This window comes from Podarcis liolepis, assembly GCF_965112155.1.
Source record: "Podarcis liolepis genome assembly, chromosome: 15".
NCBI lineage: Eukaryota > Metazoa > Chordata > Lepidosauria > Squamata > Lacertidae > Podarcis > Podarcis liolepis.
The window spans coordinates 39,395,840-39,413,798 of record NC_139566.1 but is presented as its reverse complement, the minus strand read 5'-3'; the positions used below and the strand labels follow the sequence as shown (position 1 = coordinate 39,413,798).

The 17,959-nt window shown below is 41.0% G+C and overlaps 2 protein-coding genes and 1 long non-coding RNA gene across 17 annotated transcripts in view; 1 reads left to right on the top strand and 2 right to left on the bottom strand.

The window, feature by feature from the left end:
* Positions 1-11,105, top strand: part of PIWIL1 (piwi like RNA-mediated gene silencing 1) — a 29,152-nt gene extending 18,047 nt beyond the window's left edge. For both annotated transcript variants that reach the window (XM_083476430.1, XM_083476429.1), the window contains exons 12-22: positions 1-118; positions 248-362; positions 516-703; positions 1,047-1,119; positions 2,253-2,453; positions 3,722-3,825; positions 4,084-4,154; positions 6,367-6,520; positions 6,800-6,925; positions 9,198-9,345; positions 10,710-11,105. In XM_083476430.1, the coding sequence (XP_083332556.1) occupies positions 1-118; positions 248-362; positions 516-703; positions 1,047-1,119; positions 2,253-2,453; positions 3,722-3,825; positions 4,084-4,154; positions 6,367-6,520; positions 6,800-6,925; positions 9,198-9,345; positions 10,710-10,826 (1,415 nt within the window). In that variant the 3' untranslated portion in view covers positions 10,827-11,105. The remainder of the gene's footprint in view (positions 119-247; positions 363-515; positions 704-1,046; positions 1,120-2,252; positions 2,454-3,721; positions 3,826-4,083; positions 4,155-6,366; positions 6,521-6,799; positions 6,926-9,197; positions 9,346-10,709) is intronic.
* On the bottom strand, positions 7,251-10,710 carry LOC310693983. The gene is made up of 3 exons (XR_014519449.1): positions 10,051-10,710; positions 7,370-10,002; positions 7,251-7,285 (listed from the first exon to the last, which is right to left on the bottom strand). It is a non-coding gene; the product is annotated as an uncharacterized lncRNA (long non-coding RNA).
* Positions 11,106-13,968: 2,863 nt separating the features above from the next.
* Positions 13,969-17,959, bottom strand: part of RIMBP2 (RIMS binding protein 2) — a 293,903-nt gene continuing 289,912 nt past the window's right edge. For 7 of the 14 annotated variants that reach the window (XM_083476359.1, XM_083476366.1, XM_083476371.1 and 4 more), the window contains one exon: positions 13,969-15,634. In XM_083476359.1, the coding sequence (XP_083332485.1) occupies positions 15,443-15,634 (192 nt within the window). In that variant the 3' untranslated portion in view covers positions 13,969-15,442. Of the gene's footprint in view, positions 17,906-17,959 lie in introns of all 14 variants that reach the window. The other 7 variants (XM_083476368.1, XM_083476369.1, XM_083476362.1 and 4 more) reach the window with 2 other exon arrangements.

Genomic DNA, 17,959 nt, shown 5'->3' with positions numbered 1-17,959 from the left:
GCTTAACCGATAAAATGCGAAGTGATTTTACCGTTATGAAAGACTTGTCTGTTCATACAAGACTTGCCCCAGACCAGAGAATGCGTGAAGTTGGAAGGCTCATTGATTACATTAACAAGTACGTTACTTAAATCATATTCAGATAATAGTTGCACAGTGTTGATTTACATAAGCCTGCTATTTCCCAGAAAAAGAGATTAGCACAAATAATGTAACTCCAGTGTTTTTATTTTATATATCTAAATAGAGATGATAATGTCCAGAAAGAACTTCATGATTGGGGCTTAAGTTTTGAATCCAACTTGCTTTCCTTTTCGGGACGAGTTGTTCAGTCAGAAAAGATCCATCAAGGAGGGAAAGTGGTAAGTTAACCTTTTACTTCATTTAATGCATTTTAAAATATAGCCAGAACAGATTATTCTCATCAAGCAACATGTGTTGCTCAAGAAAAAATGCTTTAAGACTTGGATTTATGTTCATGCTGGATGATTACTTTGGAATCTTCTCTGATTCAGTTTGACTACAATCCACAACTTGCAGACTGGTCTAAAGAAACCAGGGGAGTATCTCTAATCAGTGTAAAGCCTTTGGATAACTGGCTGTTAATCTACACACGGAGAAATTATGATGCAGCTAATGCATTAGTACAGAATCTTTTCAAAGTCACACCAGCAATGGGTATACAGATGAACAAGGCAATGATGTAAGTACCATATAGACACTTACTATCTAGAAACTATATGGCTTTATTTCAGAAATTGTACTGTACTAGGATGGTTAAATCAAGAAAATTTGTACTCACAGCAATTTGTCGGAATTTCCAATAAACTACTTTGAAACCATAGGAATGTTCAGGAGAATTTGCAATACCATCTAGAACACCTAATCTTTGTTTTATCTTTTGGAAATTGAGAGTTTCTGTGGAGTCTGGCATTCTTAGGCACTGTATGCACTATTAAAATAATAGGGATTCATTGCTATTGAGTTTCTTAAATTGGAATAGGTGCTGCTGAATAAAGTACAGTAAAACATGGCCTTTTTTGTAGGATTGAAGTAGAGGACAGAACAGAAGCATATTTGAGAACTTTGAAGCAAAAAGTTGATTCAGATACAAAGATGGTATGTATTTAGTGATTTAGAAGATATAATGGTCCAGATAAAAGAAAGGATCCTGCCAGATGCCAAAGAATTTGTTGTGAAACTGGGCCAAGACCCTGAGAGCCTCGTTCTTCACTTCAACCCGCACTTTGACCCCCAGAAGTGTCGGAACACCATTGTATGTAACTCCAAGGAAAATGGGCTGTGGGGGGAAGAGGAGGAGAGCATCTCCAAGTTCCCTTTTGAGCAAGGTGGCAGAGTTCAGCTTTCCTTCGCATTACTTACTTCTGAGATTATGGTGCTCCTGGACGACAAATATGAGATCTCCTTCCCCAACCGGCTGGGCCTGAGGGTCCTTGAATACATGGCGGTGGAAGGAGGCTTCCAAATCAGAGCCCTCAGATTCCTCGAATCTTGATTTCCCATAGTCCTGTAACATGTCCGAATAAATTCAACTTGGTTATACATCTGAAGGCAGCCCTGTTTAGGGAAGCTTTTAATGTTTGATGTATCATAGTATTTTAGTATTCTTTTGGAAGCCGCCCAGAGTGGCTGGGGAGACCCAGCCAGATGGGCGGGGTATAAATAATAAATTATTATTATTATTATTATTATTATTATTATTATTATTATTATGCTGAAACATGGTGTGGTGGCTGTAGATTCTCTGAATCATGCTAGTAAAAGCTTGAATTGAATTTCCTTTTGTTGGTTTATTTGAACAGAAGATGCATTGGCATTAGCTAATTCCCAAAACCAGTTCACCAGACTTGTCATCCAGGGAGGCTTTTGGGTCTATGTGTGCTGCACCAAGGACTTGAGATGTACAGATTCCTTGTTATCTGGTACAATGTGGGAGCCTAGGATGATGAAGGTTTCCAGAACCATCATCAATAGGCAGGTTACAGAGTGTGTTGCAGAGACCTGCCATTCCATATTCTGGGCTGTGCATGCTGAGCATTCCTGATCATTCCATCCGGTTGTGGAAGGCCACCATTGTGGTCCTACACATCAGTATGCTGCTGGAAGACATGCAGGTTGGCCAACTGGCCCTAGTTACGTAGAACACTGTAGCTTAAGCATGCCAGGAGATAGAAAACATTTCAATAGTAATTGTGATATATTGAAATTTTTCTTTCATTTTTTTAAAAAAGGTGGTTTGCCTCCTCTCCAGTAACCGTAAAGACAAGTATGATGCAATCAAGAAATACTTGTGTACCGATTGTCCCACTCCAAGCCAATGTGTGCTCGCTCGGACATTGAGTAAACCCCAGACAGTAATGGCCATAGCCACAAAAATTGCTTTACAGATGAACTGTAAAATGGGTGGGGAGCTCTGGAGTGTTGAGATACCAGTAAGTAGTTCTTTTCAAGTATGATTGTTTACTTCATTCCATTTGTTAGTATTGTCAAATGCCTGCACATAAATACTGAATGTGCTTAGATTGGCTTATGAAGTTTTATTCTTTAAACCCAATTTCTTCGTAATTCCACTTTGACTTTTCCTGTTGACTTTGTGATCTGTTTAACCTAGCTTCTTGCTTTGTTTCTCTACTATCAGGATAAAAGGGAACTGGGGAGTTGTCCGAAACAGCCCACACAGTAACAAAGGCTGGAATTGATTTGGGATTGCAGTTTAAAAGCTTGTACAGTTTAAAAGTGCTAGCACCATGTGAAAGAGAGAAAAAGGAAGAACTGTAGAAGTGTCTTCTCCCCCTTCGCCCTGCCCAAATGTACTTGTTTGCCTTTGAAGCATGCATACCTTAGGCTTAGAACACACCTCACATTGGTTCAGTATCCGTTCAAAGCCGCTGCACATCCATACTAAAAAACCCTTCAGTTGCTAATAAATACTTTCTTGTAGACTGAATAAGAAGCTTTGGTTCTATGTAGAAACCTTCAAATATGATACTTGCCTTAATGGACTTACAACAGTCACTGTAAACACATCAGCAAATTCTACTATTAGTAGTAGGTGCTACTGGAAGGAATTTTTTTATTTTATTTTGTATCAGTAGATTGAGATTGGGTCAGACTGATAGGAATTTAAGAGGATATCCAACTAGCTAGTACTGTGCCCTTTGAGATCAGAGTATGACTCTTGGATAGCTCCCATAACTGTTTAGTGCAAAAGCTAATTTTTAATATACAGTGGTACCTCGCAAGACGAATGCCTCGCAAGACAAAAAACTCGCTAGACGAAAGGTTTTTCCGTTTTCGATTTGCCTCGCAAGACGAATTTCCCTATGGGCTTGCTTCGCAAGACGAAAACGTCTCCCAACTTTTTTTTCTTTGTCTAAAAACAAAGACATGTTTTGTTTATAAAATTAATTTATTTTCCCTTAAATTTTTGAACTGCTCTTTACAGTATGTGTGACTTTAAAGAGCAGTTAATAAACTGTTGTTGTACCAAATTTGGCTTTGTTTGGACTTTTTTTGACCATAGGAACGCATTAATTGATTTTCAATGCATTCCTATGGGATTTCGTGATTCGCAAGACGAAAAATTCGCTAGACGACAAAAATTGCGGAACGAATTAATTTCGTCTTGCGGGGCACCACTGTATTGGAAACTTGGATTTTTGAGTTTGTAGCTCACTCTGTTTCTCTAATATTTTTCAAGCTGAAACAACTCATGATTGTGGGAATTGACTGTTACCATGACACCACAGCTGGCCGGAGGTCAATTGCAGGATTTGTTGCAAGCCTGAATCAGGGAATGACACGGTAAAAATCTGAAGTTGTTGTTTTCTTAATTGCAGCACTTTGTTTTTTAGTTTTCTTTATGAAAAGGCAATTTATCGGAGAAATCAAAAGCATTACGTGAACTTTCTCAGCTGCCTGGCTTGTGCTGCACACACTTTCTACTTTGTAATATAGTCAAATTCAGTTGTTATCATACAGAGACTTCAGGTACTTGGCTGCTGTCACAGTAATGACGAGGAAAATTTATTTTGGCTGAAGCATTTTCTTTTTTCACAACAGTTGGTATTCACGCTGTGTCCTTCAAGATCGTGGACAAGAACTTGTAGATGGACTTAAAGTATGCTTGCAAGGTAAACATAAATACTTAAGAACTGCTGTGTGTCATTTTCCCTTTTTTTTTTTAAGGGACTGATGAATCGGTAACCATGGGTCTGATCAGGTTTGCCAAGCTGTTTGTAAAGACCTGCCCAGCCCCATGCCCCAATCTGGTGATGGTGCCTTTGGTGGCACAACCAATAGCCCATTGCTCTTGAAAGCAGGTCAGAGCTCTCCACTCCGCACTCAGTGGCAGCTGGGAGTTTATCCTTGTTTCATGCAGTTTTCCTAATGCAAATACAACTGGGAGTGGGGTGGGGATGGTGTAAATCAGGCATAGGCAAACTCTGGCCTGCCAGATGTTTGGGACTACAATTCCCATCATCCCTAGCTAACAGGACCAGTGGTCAGGGATGATGGGAATTGTAGTCCCAAACATCTGGCAGGCCAGAGTTTGCCTATGCCTGGTGTAAATAAAGTTTATCTTTCTGTTAATAAATGGATACTTTTGAATTCCATTACCTTCACTGGGAGAGATGAGCATATGTTTTGCCTTCACAAATATCAGTAGGACTTGGTGTTTTATCTTTGATTGGGTCATGCCCAAATATTTTTTAAATTGACACAAATTGGAGTGTTTAGTATATTGCTTAAGATGAAACTTAAAAAGCATTCCTTTATTTTATTTTTAATTTACCTATTTATTTTGACAAAGTACCGTATTTTTCGCCCTATAGGACACAATTTTTCCCCTCCAAAAATGAAGGGGAAATGTGTGTGCGTCCTATGGGGTGAATGCAGGCTTTCACTGAAGCCTGGAGAGCGAGAGGGCTCGGTGCGTACCGACCCCTCTAGCTCTCCAGGCTTCAGGAGAGCACCAGCCCCACAAGGTCGGGGGACAGCGGGGAGGCGGAACGCCGCCATCCCTCTGTCTCCCGATGTGGTTTGGAGGCTGCTGGCGGGAAGACATGTGCTTCTCCCCGCCGCCAGCCCCGCAATCTCCGGGGACAGCGGGGAGGCACAGCGCGTCTTCCCGCTGTCCCCGGACCTGGTCTGAAGGCTGGCGGTGGGGAGAAGAGTGCTTTCCCCCGCTGCCGGCCCCACAAGCGCCTGGGGGGGGGGAATAATTTTTTCCCCCTTTATTCCCCCCCCCCCAAAAAAACACCTTGGTGCGTCCTATGGGCCGGTGCATCCTATGGGGCGAAAAATACGGTAATAATCATAAATAGTAAAAATGTGCACCCCACCCAAGACCATTCCATTGTAACTATCCAACCTCCCCAAATTTCAACACCTCTTGCAATGGTTTGAGCCCTTTTCATTGTAACAGTAAAAATTCTACTAACGCTGTCCATACCTTCTCAAAATCATTTCTCCTGCATATTCCCCATCTTACTTTAATGACACATGTTAATTTATCATTAATAGATATATCCCATACTTCTTTATACCATTCTTCCATTTTATATTCACCTTGCCCCTTCCACTTCCTAGCTATAATAATTCGTGCAGCTGTCAATAAATTTGCGAGCAAGTCCTTCATAGTCTATGAACCTTCCACCCAATGTAAATTGATAATAATGCAACCTCTGAACTTTTGGTCAGCTTTAACCCCATGATTTCTGTTATCTCTTTAAACAACCTTTGCCCCCCCAAAAATGTACATATTTATACCCCCACCACATGGGAACATAATTCTCAGTTTCCTGGCATCCCCTCCAACATAACACCAAATATTCCTTGCTTATTTGATTTAATCTGACTGGTATTAAATACCATCTCCAAACTAATTTATAATAAATTTCTTCTTATAGACAACATTTTCAATGTACGTTTCTCCCATATTTCCCCCCAGCTTTGACTATCTGCCCTGTTGTCTCCTTTCCCCACACCTCTTTTAATTGATCTTCTTGATCCTTCCATTTCTACTAATATTTTATAAATTAAAAGTAATCCTTTAACCAGGCAAATTGCTATATTACAAACTGATTTATAACAAGCTTGCTTATAAAATTCAATTTAATGGGAAGTTGTCTTAGCAGGGTTGACAGTTAATTTATTCCTGTGAAAAAGATGAATTGCTTCCATTCAAAACACAAGAGTATGAAGGAAACCAGTTTTACTAAGCTTGACATTTGGAGGGAGGGGCTAAAAACAGTCAGACTGCTTTTTTAATTTAATGGTGTGTTGGCGGCCAAAGGGAATAACATTAGTAGTAAATTGATGCACTGATGTTTTCTCCTAAAGCTGCTTTAAGGACTTGGTATACCTACAACAACCACATGCCTTCTCGCATTATTGTGTATCGAGATGGTGTTGGAGATGGTCAACTGAAAACCTTGGTTAACTATGAAGTTCCTCAATTTCTGGAGTGCTTGAAAGCTGTTGGGCAGGACTACAAGTAAGTTAAGTGATCCAACATGATCATGTCATGGTTAATCACATGCAGTGGCTCCATAAAAGGTAAGCTTGGTGATGCCATCTGGCATACCTGAATATCAAATGGGTAAATGAGATGGCTTTATTGAACCACTTCTCATTGGTCTAGCATAGCCTTCCACTACCTGGTAAAAGTGTTTCTGCTGTACTTAATTGCCACCATATTAGAGTAGGTTTCTTAACGTACTGTTTTATTTCAAAGTAGTAACTGTATATAAACTTTTTATGTGATCTTCTCAAGTCCCAAACTAACAGTGATAGTGGTGAAGAAGCGTGTGAATACAAGATTCTTTGCTCAGCTTGGTGGAAGACTTCAGAATCCACCTCCTGGCACAGTTATTGATTTGGAAGTTACCAGACCAGAATGGTAAGTTGCAAGTAAACTTTGTGAATATGGAAGATAATTGAGCTGTTGTCTGGATTGCTTTTGCCAAATCCTTGTTAATAACCAGTATTCTTGCTATGGTTCTTGACTGGGAAATAGCCAATTCTTCTGTGGATACCAGAGGTCTCCAAGTAGGCCGTGTTCTCTGCCTTGCAGTTCAGAGGCAAGAAACATCCAGAACTTCAACAGAAGACTTTCCCCTTCTTGTTGAGGATCATTGTTTTCTTTCTCGGCTCAGATCAACATGCTTTCTGGAGTTTCCCTCTCTATTGCTATTCTTTACCTTGTACTTTTCTTCCGTTGCATTCCTTCTCCTTATCCACCTTTGAAAAATCAAAATCCCTTTAAATTTTTTAACTCTGCTTTCTTTCCTTTCTTTTCCTCTCTGTGCTCTTTTCTGGGTCTGGAGTCAAAAGCTCTTTTAACATAGACAAGGGAAGCATAAGCTGCATTTTAAGCAAGGAGCAGTCATAGCGGCACCCAGGCAGCCATAATTGTGGGCCATTCATTGCCATTTTGAGAACTCAGGGAGCTGGGCGAAGGTCCTTCCTCCCAGTCTGGAGGCTTTTCTGTCTCTGTGATGCCATGCCTGCTTCATTCACTGCCTCTTTGCCCGTTACACCAAGGCTGAACACTTCCATGGCTGTGGAGGAGCAAAGGCAAGGCTGCACATTATCCCGCCATTGCTCCATGCATGGCAAGTTCCCTCCTCAATTCAGCCACTGCAGAGATGGGGAGACCCAGAAGCTGCTTTCTTCTGTGGACTCCAGCACAGTGGGTGAGAGAATTGACTTTGTTGATCTATGTGGCCTCCTAATCTCTCAGAGGAAAATCTCCTTCCCCCACAATCTCAGCAACTTGCTCCTGGGGCCAAACTGCTTCAGGCTTGCCAGGGAGTCTCAGCCCAGTCTGTTTCTGAACCCACAAGTGATGCCTTTGGCACAGTTGCCATTATATCAGGTCTTCTTGCCACCACAATCTGCTCTCCATATACAGTATATTTTTCCTTCTGGTCTCCTCCCTGTCTTGCTGTAACAAGTTTGCTATAATTCAGCACACCACCTGAACTTTCCCTTCCTCCTTTCATGCCTCAACCTAGTGCTCCTTAGGACCTGCCACTGCCTTCTAAATGTACCTTGGTTGGCACAAGGGCTCCTGCCCCCTTTTAGGAAGCTAGAGAGCAAGCAGGAGTGAGAGATGCTGCCTCTCTCTCATTCCATGAGACAACTAAGTATTGAGTGATGAGATTCTGGGATTCTCTGTACATCCACAGTGAAATACAGTTTATTGTAAACAACTGTTACTTCAGTGTGAGAATGTATGTATGAATGAATACAATGGATTACTCCTCTGACTTGTATTTACCTTGAGTGGACTTAAGATGAAAGTGCTAAATCAAAGGGTGCACTTGGGAAAGCACCCAAGAATTCTAGATACTTGCTATGCTCAACTTGAGCCATTGGTTCTGCAGTTGCAGAACATCCCACACACTATGTTTGGTATAGATTAAGCAAAACCTAGGAAAGTGTGTGCAGCATTATTTTTTTTGTCGGTGGGGTGCTCCCAAGTTACTTGCCCTATATGAATTCAGGGCAATCCAGTTCAAGGTGATTTGATTTGATTTGATTCATTATGCCACTTTTAATTCAAATGAATTACAAAGCAGCTTAAACAGTAAATAACCTGAACATTACAAATACAGCATCATATAGAATAACAAGTCATCAGTTAAACAATTGCAGTCTATAAAACACTATTAACAAAACAACTAAAAAATAAGTTGAACATCACAACTAAGGCAAAGCCATATTATATGATTAATAAATCAATACAGCACTTATAATCTCTAAAACAATATTAAAAACAGTAGCAAAATAGCAACCAAAAAACAAACTAAGCACTGTTAAATTCATGCACACACATTCCCCATCCCTATGCCTCATAACCTTTATTTCTGTTCAGCTCATTAAAAGACACACAATGCCTATGGCGGCTACTCCTCTGAAAGTTCCTCAGGCTGGAGGTGGGGTGAAACCAACCACACACTGATGGCAAACAGTCTCTCCCCCCTCACAGTTCCTTCCTCTAGAAACAGCTCCCTTGCGAAGGCTCTTAAGGCTGAAGGGTGGGGCAAGGCAGGTGGAAAAAGCCATTGCCTGATGGCTAGCACAAAGTTTCTCCCCTCATAGCATGTGCTCCTTCACTTGCACTTGTCTGGAATTCCATTCTGAATTGTAATTTTCTTCTATTAAAGGTATGATTTCTTTATTGTGAGTCAGTCTGTGAGAACTGGCAGTGTTGCACCAACCCACTACAATGTAATCTATGACAATAGTGCGCTGAAGCCGGACTACATGCAGAGGCTAACATACAAGCTCTGCCATATGTATTACAACTGGCCAGTAAGTATATGTACAATAAATATGCTTCTCTCTCAGCAGATGATGATATCCTCAAATGAGTTAACTCCTCCCAGGTCCTCTTATAAGCAGGGTTTCTGCAAATCAGGTTCAGAATCTGCTCTGGACGCTTGGGGAGGAGTAACTTTCTACTTTTAGTTCTGTTCTGCTTTGCTCCAATACATTTGAGAACAGATGTGAGTTCCAACAAAAAGCTTCTTGTGGGCTCTTCTGCCACAACCATCCATTCGGGGTAGAAAGAGAATTGGTAATGCAACTTGGTTTTTGTAAGGCTTATTAGCATTTCTGCCTGCTAGTCGATTCCTTAAGAATCAATAAAATTCTAAATGAGGTGGGGTGGGGAGGCAGAAATACGGGGCAGAGGGTATCCAAATTGTTAAGTAGACAAGCAAGCTAGCTGAATTTGCTCAAGTGTTCCCTTACCATGAATGCTGCTTTTGCTTAACACATTAATACAGTTTGTCTGTGTCTGAAGCAGAAAACTGGCTTGAAGAAGCCCACCTAACTATAATTGCATCCTGTTGAGGTGATTCTTTACATGTCATAAGACAGTTTCCTTTAAAGCCTGGTAGAATCATGCATGTGGCTCCATTCCGTTCTGCTCCTCCCACCAAATGCGTTTTATAATCTAATCTGAACCTAGACCACAGTTTGTTTCAGTCTGTGAACAGTAAGTCAGAAATAAACCAAGAGAAAGCTGCCTGGGGACCTGCATAGCATGTCAGAGATACATTGATGGCTATGCTGCAGTTTTAAGACTAGCTTATTGTGGCATGCAAACTAGCTCATAAATCCTGTTATGGGTGGCTTTGATAGATTGAATGCCACTGATGAGAATGTATTAAAATCTGTTTACTTGCAGAACCTCACACAAGGGCCATCACAAAATCATATTACCCAGCATCAGTAGTACATTGTAGCCATGAGCATAAATCCATTGGTACCAAATGGCATTTCTCCAGATGGGGCCAAATGACATTTCTCATTAAGAAGGTCCTTTGAAAGTAAAACATTTCTCCAGTCATTCTTTTGAGAGGAGACATGAGAGACTTGGTCCCACCTCTCTGCCACATTCTCAATAGAATATTTATTTAGATTCTTGTTGATTTTTAACTTCTGTTGGTGAGGGCAGCAGAAAGGAGATTTCTGGGTAGATTTCCATTAAGGAGGAATGGAGGAGGCAGCTTAAATGAGATATACATTTTAATGATAATTGTGCTGTCTTAGGCCCTGTCTCTTCATCATATTTGTCCTTTGAAAGTGCAACTTTTACCTTGTGATGTGCCTAAGAGGAGGGCACCAGCTTGCTGTACCTGCCTCCTGTAATGTGTTTGTTTTCTCCATAGGGGGTTATTAGAGTTCCTGCTCCCTGCCAATATGCCCACAAGCTGGCTTTCCTTGTGGGTCAGAGCATACACAGGGAACCTAACTTGTCGCTGTCAGAGAATCTCTATTACTTGTGATCTTACAGGAGAGGATGAAGAACAGTATGGGAAGATAACTTGTATCGTAGACATTTTTCTCCCCTTTAGAGATGTCTTGAATGTGGAGCTTAAAAAAAACCCCACTTGTTTCATCATGCTATGCTGTTTCACTTAGTATTATGTCAAGCTATTTCTTGTGACTTCAGCAAGATGAATTTTTAGTTAATGTTTTGTTTGATAAAGTGTACTTGGTTTTTTGAACATGGTTCTTCCTAAAGAACCATATATTTCCATTTCAATAAACTGTTAACACATTAATCTGAATTTATTGGTACTTTTCATTCCGGAGGATGAGTGAACACAGTAAGCTTAAATAAAAGATAAGTTCTCAATTGTTTCTTCGTTAAATAGTAAAGGGACCCCTGACCATTAGGTTCAGTCGTGACCGACTCTGGAGTTGTGGCGCTCATCTCGCTTTATTGGCCGAGGGAGCCGGTGTACAGCTTCCGGGTCATGTGGCCAGCATGACTAAGCCGCTTCTGGAGAACCAGAGCAGCACACAGAAATGCCGTTTACCTTCCCGCCAGAGCGGTGCCTATTTTATCTACTTGCACTTTGAAGTGCTTTCAAACTGCTAGGTTGGCAGGAGCAGGGACCGAGCAACAGGCGCTCACCCCATCACGGGGATTCAAACCGCCAACCTTCTGATTGGCAAGTCCTAGGCTCTGTGGTTTAACCCACAGTGCCACCCGCGTCCCCATTAAATAATTGGGGTCTTCATTAAATAATTGGGGTCAATTAAAATATGTAGTGGGCACAAGATTTGTCTTGTATGTGTAGTGTTGGAAAGCCGTCCAACCTGTTTTGGAGCCATTCTGTTTTTAACAGTTCCAATTTACATCCAAATAGCAAGTCAGATTGGACAAACAAAATTTCTGCTCTTCCCCACTGACATATATAATGGAAAATATTAACATCTTTAGATGTAACTGCAGCTATACCTTTATTCTTTTTCACAGAAATGGTGAGATTTGTAGGCAAAAGAGCCCCCTCTGGAGTAGATTTAGCCTAGCAAGTCGTAGCTGGGCAGGGTGGTTCAGCCTCGGACCAAGTGGGGCCACAGCAGTACTTTGACACAGAACCTGCAGGCCATATTGTTAAAGTTTGCATTATGGTTATGTTATTTAATTATAAATATACAATTAATAGTATGAATATTTGTTAAATTTAATACACAAGCGCAGGGTACCTGACAAATTAGTAGATGCAAAGCCCGGAAATGAGGAAAAACCCAGGAATCTTGGGGTAAGTGTGAGATCTTTGGCAAGGGGGAGATTTAAAGAGCCTTATGTCCATCTAAAACCAGGAGCCTATGTTGGTTCTTCCCCACTAGGCAGGTTTTTTCACAACTACCTACCCACCCAGATGGCCCCAAATCTCTGCTGCTTCTCCCTACCCCACTGATTCACCTCCCCTGGCCCCCAGGCAGGCCCTTGACCTACACACACCACAGCCCATGAGGAGTTCCCCCAACTAAGCAGCAGCACTGCCAGGTCTCTGTTGCTCCCGGGATTTGGAGGTGGCTCTCACCCTAGCCCTTTACTCCCTCCTTCCTGGCACTGGTGGGCAGGGGGTAGTGCCAGGTTTAGGGCAGCACAACTGGCTCCCCCACACTGGGCACCAAGCCAAAGGACACCTCAAAACCTGGCAGCACTTGCTGGGCTTTGGGAAAGACACGAGCCCTCCCACCTCCTTTCCAAATCTGGGGAAGCACCCCAGGAGCCACTTCCAGTTCCCTGCCCTGCCAAGTGCCACCAAAAGGCCTTGTGGGCTCTGTGTTGGACCACCTTGTTCCAGGGGATTTATTTCTGAGTACAGTGGTGCCCCGCAAGACGAATGCCTCGCAGGACGGAAAACTTGCTAGACGAAAGAGTTTTCCGTTTTGGAGGTGCTTCGCAAAACGAATCTCCTATGGCTTGCTTTGCAAGACGACAATATATTGCGAGTTCCTGCTGGTTTTTTTTCCTCCCCCCCCCTTTTCTAAGCCGCTAAGCCGCTTATCAGCTGATCCGATCAGCAGATAAGCCGCTAATAGCGCTAATCCGCTAATCCTTCAATGGGCTTGCTTCGCAAGACGAAAAAACCGCTAGACGAAGAGAATCACAGAACGGATTCTTTTCGTCTTGCGAGGCACCACTGTAGGTGTGTGTCAAGTTGCGCTGCAAATCTGTATGCAGCCTAACAGCAGGAGTGTGGGGTGGGAAGGATGCAAGAAAAGGTCGAGTTGGGAGTTGACAGATCTGGTATGGAGAAAAAAGTAAAATTTGGGTAAACGCCAGTAAGGATCGTAGAGGGCCATTGACACTCATTTCAAATCTTGAATGCTTTCATGTCTTCATCTGCATAAAGTGTTTTCCCAAGTTAAATGTATGTTGGGTATACACATCTGTACACACGGTGGAAATTGAACGGCAAGGTCAAAGTAAAATAATGCATGTCTACACTGTAGTAAGCACCATTTAGTTCAGTTGATTTATTTCTGCTGTTTCAGCCAGCCAACAAAGAGCAGAAACTGGCTTAGCTTGTGGGCATTGATTATGTCTGCTTTACCTTTATGCTTAATGTCTTCTTGAAATGCCTGCAGTTGGAGGGCAGTAAATAGGTGTGGAGGAAAATGGCCCCCAGCCCTTTTGGGAATTACTTACCTGCCTGTTTGTTCATTGGCTGTATACATACACATGCTTACAGTTTTGCTCCTTCAAGAAAGACTGAAAATGGATTCTTGAGAGACTTGTTTGAGTGATTTCATTCATGATTTGGGGGGGAGGGGCATAGAGTGTTAGTACTGCTTAAGAGGGTTCGGGTGCTTGGCAATCTGTCTTAAACCGAAATCTTTTGATCAGGCATAGGCAAACTCTGCCTTCCAGATGTTTTTGAGACTACAATTCCCATCATCCCTGACCACTGGTCCTGGTAGGTAGGGATGATGGGAGTTGTAGTCCTAAAAAACATCGGGAGGACCAAGTTTGCCTATGCCTGCTCTTGATGCTCTGAAAAAGAATGACTGCATTGCTGTGGATGGTGTATTAGAAGAGAGACTGGGCTCTTTGGGGATTCTGAATCCTTGGAAGAGCTTGCCGCCTTCCTAACTTGGTCAATAAAGAGGCAACAAAGACAAACCTACAAAATATCAAATTTATTTATATAAAATATTTTACACATGAACAACTGTACACATGCACACGCCCACACAATACTTTACCACAAATTTAGGCCAGTATTTTTCTTTTAATTTCATAAATCTAGCACACTAGATTATTTTACAAGAATTTACATTATATTTCTTTGAAGACACAATGGGGAAAAGCTTTGATCATTCATATTATAAACCTTCCATCAATTACAAAAAGAAAGGCAGTCTGAAAAGTATGTATAAACAGTAAAAAGAATTTACAAATGGACAAGTTACAAAAGAGTAACAGCCAAATATGCCTGCCATCAACTACATAGGGCTTTTTAAAATCTTTTTCCCCCTCCCAAACCACAGTGCCAATATTAGGACTTAGTATGTAGTGGCAAACGTAGCAATCTTTATCTGTTTTAGTAACTTCTTGCTGGCGATGGTCAGTGAATAACACAACTTTCTCATTGTAGTACTTCCTCACTTTTGTGTCTAGCATACTTCTGAGATCAGTACCAAAAAAATGGTGTCCAGCTCGACTGCATTGCAAGATACTTTTTTTTTTTTTAAGAAAAATTATCTGGCTGTTGGAATACCAAAACCTTTACTGGTGCCAGGACCTACAGAAATATATATATATATGTATATATATATATTTAAAATGGCTTGACTGTGCATTCTCTGAATATTTTTTTATGCAGTAAATCTGGCTTTTGATGTACTTGAGAGGTTGACTAGCAGAACTCGTACAGATGTTTAAGAATGCATCTTTGCACAACACTTTCAGACTCCCAGGAATTACATTGGACATTGAACGGAGTCCGCAACACCAATTACTTGATCTTTTAAAATTACCAATGTCTTGGTGAAAGATGGAAAGACAGTTGAATACACAGTACATACAAAGTATACGCTGTATAGTTTAGACAGTACAAATCATTTGTGCATTAATAAGGCAAACATCAAGGCGGAATAAACTAGGAGTTTCAAGACCATTTATGTGTAAAGTTGTGGGTAAACGGCAGAAGAGGGATCAAAGAACAAGATTTTCTTTCTCCACTTTAAGGGAGGGAAACGTACCAAAATGTATCCAAAGTTGTTGGCTGGAAGAGAGTTGCCTTGTCATAAGATGGTTGGTTCTTGTGATGTTCCTCAATCCCTTCAGTCTTCCCTTTATATATATTTTTAAAATGCATGTTGGCAACACTGTGCTTTTTAGTAAGAATGCCACGTTGGTTTTTTTCCCCTCCCTCCCCTCCTTGCCATCAGATTTAAGGAACTTGACACCAAACCAGTCAGAGATGTTTCTGCTGATGTCGGAATGTGCTAGGAAATGGCCAGGTTCTCTATAGAAAGAGGTTCAGAATAGTCATGAAAGCCCTAGTTTTTTTGAAGTTTTTAATCATTTTATTTTGTTAAGAAAAAGAAAATACATAGATCTGAAGCTTTATAGGTTGTCCAGATGAACACGAAATCATTTCACTGCACCAAGCTTTTTCAGAAGTTTCTTCCCTTTGGAAATCAGCCCCTTTTTCTTTTTCGAGGACAGTTCCCTGCCTCGCCCGGGACTACCAGAACCCACAGATGACGTAGGTGACCCCGTATGGAGATGGACTGTGGGGGATGGTGCTCTCCTTGGTGAGGTACCTGTATTCTCAGGAGGAACCTAGTAGGTACATTGTTACAGTTTACTGAATGAAAGCCAAACAACAAGAAAGTTGGTAACATTATTTTTTGTTAATTTTTTCTTTTTTGGACAATCCATTTTTTTTCCTTTAAAGTATGCCACACAACAGATTTAGCTAATTTACCAAAGTAGTGAGAAAAAACAGCATATACAGCTGAAGGGTTGAATTTGTGGGTTTTTTTGTTTTGTTTTGGTAAAATAAATTGCACTGCTTATTTTAACCGGGTGACTCAGAACTGGATTTTGGCCCAAATTAAAATTTCCTTTTCACATTGCGGTACTCTTGGTGACCCTGAGCATGTGAGAAAATTGCACTAAGTACTACAAATGCCAAGTTCTATATATACACCAGCCAGTTTCCACAGGGAATCGCCAGTTGTGGAGATAATGTAATCAGAGGCTCCCCCCCCCCTTAATTTTTGAGATCCATTGGACACTTTTTTTTTTAAGAAAAGCAATACTGTATATACATATTTTATAAGATGGCACACTGGTTGAAAGAAAAAAAGCTAAAATGAACCTTAATCATAATCAAAGAAAGCTTCCTGACCTTCGATGGTAGTAATACACACTTTTTATACAATAGGATTTCTTGTAAAATGGCTGGTACAGGGAATGCATACTTCCTTGCACAGAGTGCATTGATATGTACGAAAGTCATTCGAGAGTGAAAACTTGTGAGTGACCACACCAGGCGCAGTGCTTGCTTAATGCTTATAAGCTGGCCACCAATTCTTTCTGGCAGCTATGACACTTGCGTGGTCCCCACTGTATCCAGAAAATCTAGATCAGGCTCAGTTTAATGAACGGAACTGAAATTGAAGAAAAGAGGTCACAAGCTTACTTTGATCTCAAATCAAGGTCTTTGTCTAATGAAGAAAACAAAAAAGAACCACTTCGTAGAAGCACCCCCAACGTACACCTGAAGATACCATATATATATTGAGCTCTAATGCATTCATTCATGGGTTTGAGCTGCATGTCTTATGTCAACTGTTATTGCATTGATAAACCAAAGAGCCGCCGAGTGCTTTGCAAAGGTGGGTGTAGGACTGTGCTATTGGAGAGTTTGCATAATTATTATTATTATTATTTACTGAATGATGACTATGGAGAAGATACTGCCATAGGCAAACTTGGGGTATCATTGATCGGCAGAGGAACTTTTAAGGCAAACAGTTGAAGCAGATATTTGAGGTTAATGTGTTCTCAGATACAACCATACCCCTTTCTTTTTATCTACCATACTGATCTGCTTACAGTGTTTCAAGGGTGGGTCTGTTTTGTGCTTTTACCCCCCTCCCTCTCCTGGAGGTGGGGGGCTTTCCTCCCAGATTGGCTAACAATGCAATATGCAGCTTCTCTTTGGAATTAGACACTAGGAACACTTTTTTATGCAAACAAACAATACGTCCAGTAAGAAATATGTTCCAAATGTTAAAACTTTTTTTTTTTTTTTACGAACATGAGCCCTGAATACAAGGAGGAAGAAAACAGTGAGATAAGTCAATTCTGTTGACATTTTATGACTATAGAGACCCTAGAAGTTGAGAATTTTTTTTTTTTAGAAAAATAAAAAGGAGAGGGGGAAAAAAGTACATCGAAGGAAAGTCTGCAACCAACCAGGGCTAATGGTTTTGGAGACATATTTCTCTCTCTGCACATTTAGGTGCTAAGACGTCTGCATTAGATAATGCCAGCTAGCTTGAATTGATATTTTTACTGGTATCTTCAGTTGCTCACTTACGTGAAGGCTACATTGCCTTTTTTTAAGGTGTGAAATGAACACTCTTCTTCTGTTCCCAAGCAGATGAGCAAAGAAATAAAAATATACATAAAATATAATATATAAAAACTGCAGTGATGAAAGAAGACAGAAGTGAGATACTACACATGAATACTTTTCAGAGATGGGCACCTTTGTGGGGATACTTGCTGGCAGCGGGTTTGGGGTGAGGATTTTGAATGGTTTGAGTTTATGGTCTACGCAAGCTTGCTGGAGCATGTCCCTTGCCTTCCCTCCCCCCCCCACCCCCTTGTTCTGTGTTGCATTTAACACTATAGCATACCTATATTCTGCAGCTGTTAAATAATTGCAAGGCAGAAAAATGCTTGGAAAGCTAAGCTTGCATTGCAATGAACCAAACACAAAACGAATGGTTCGTAGCTAAATGCTCGTGATACTATTATACACACTAGTGGAAGAACAAGTTATTTCTGTGTTTATTGGCATTTTCCCCGCAGCATGTCCTAAAAACAAAAAAATGGATTTTAAAAATGTTGACAGATGATACTCATAACTAA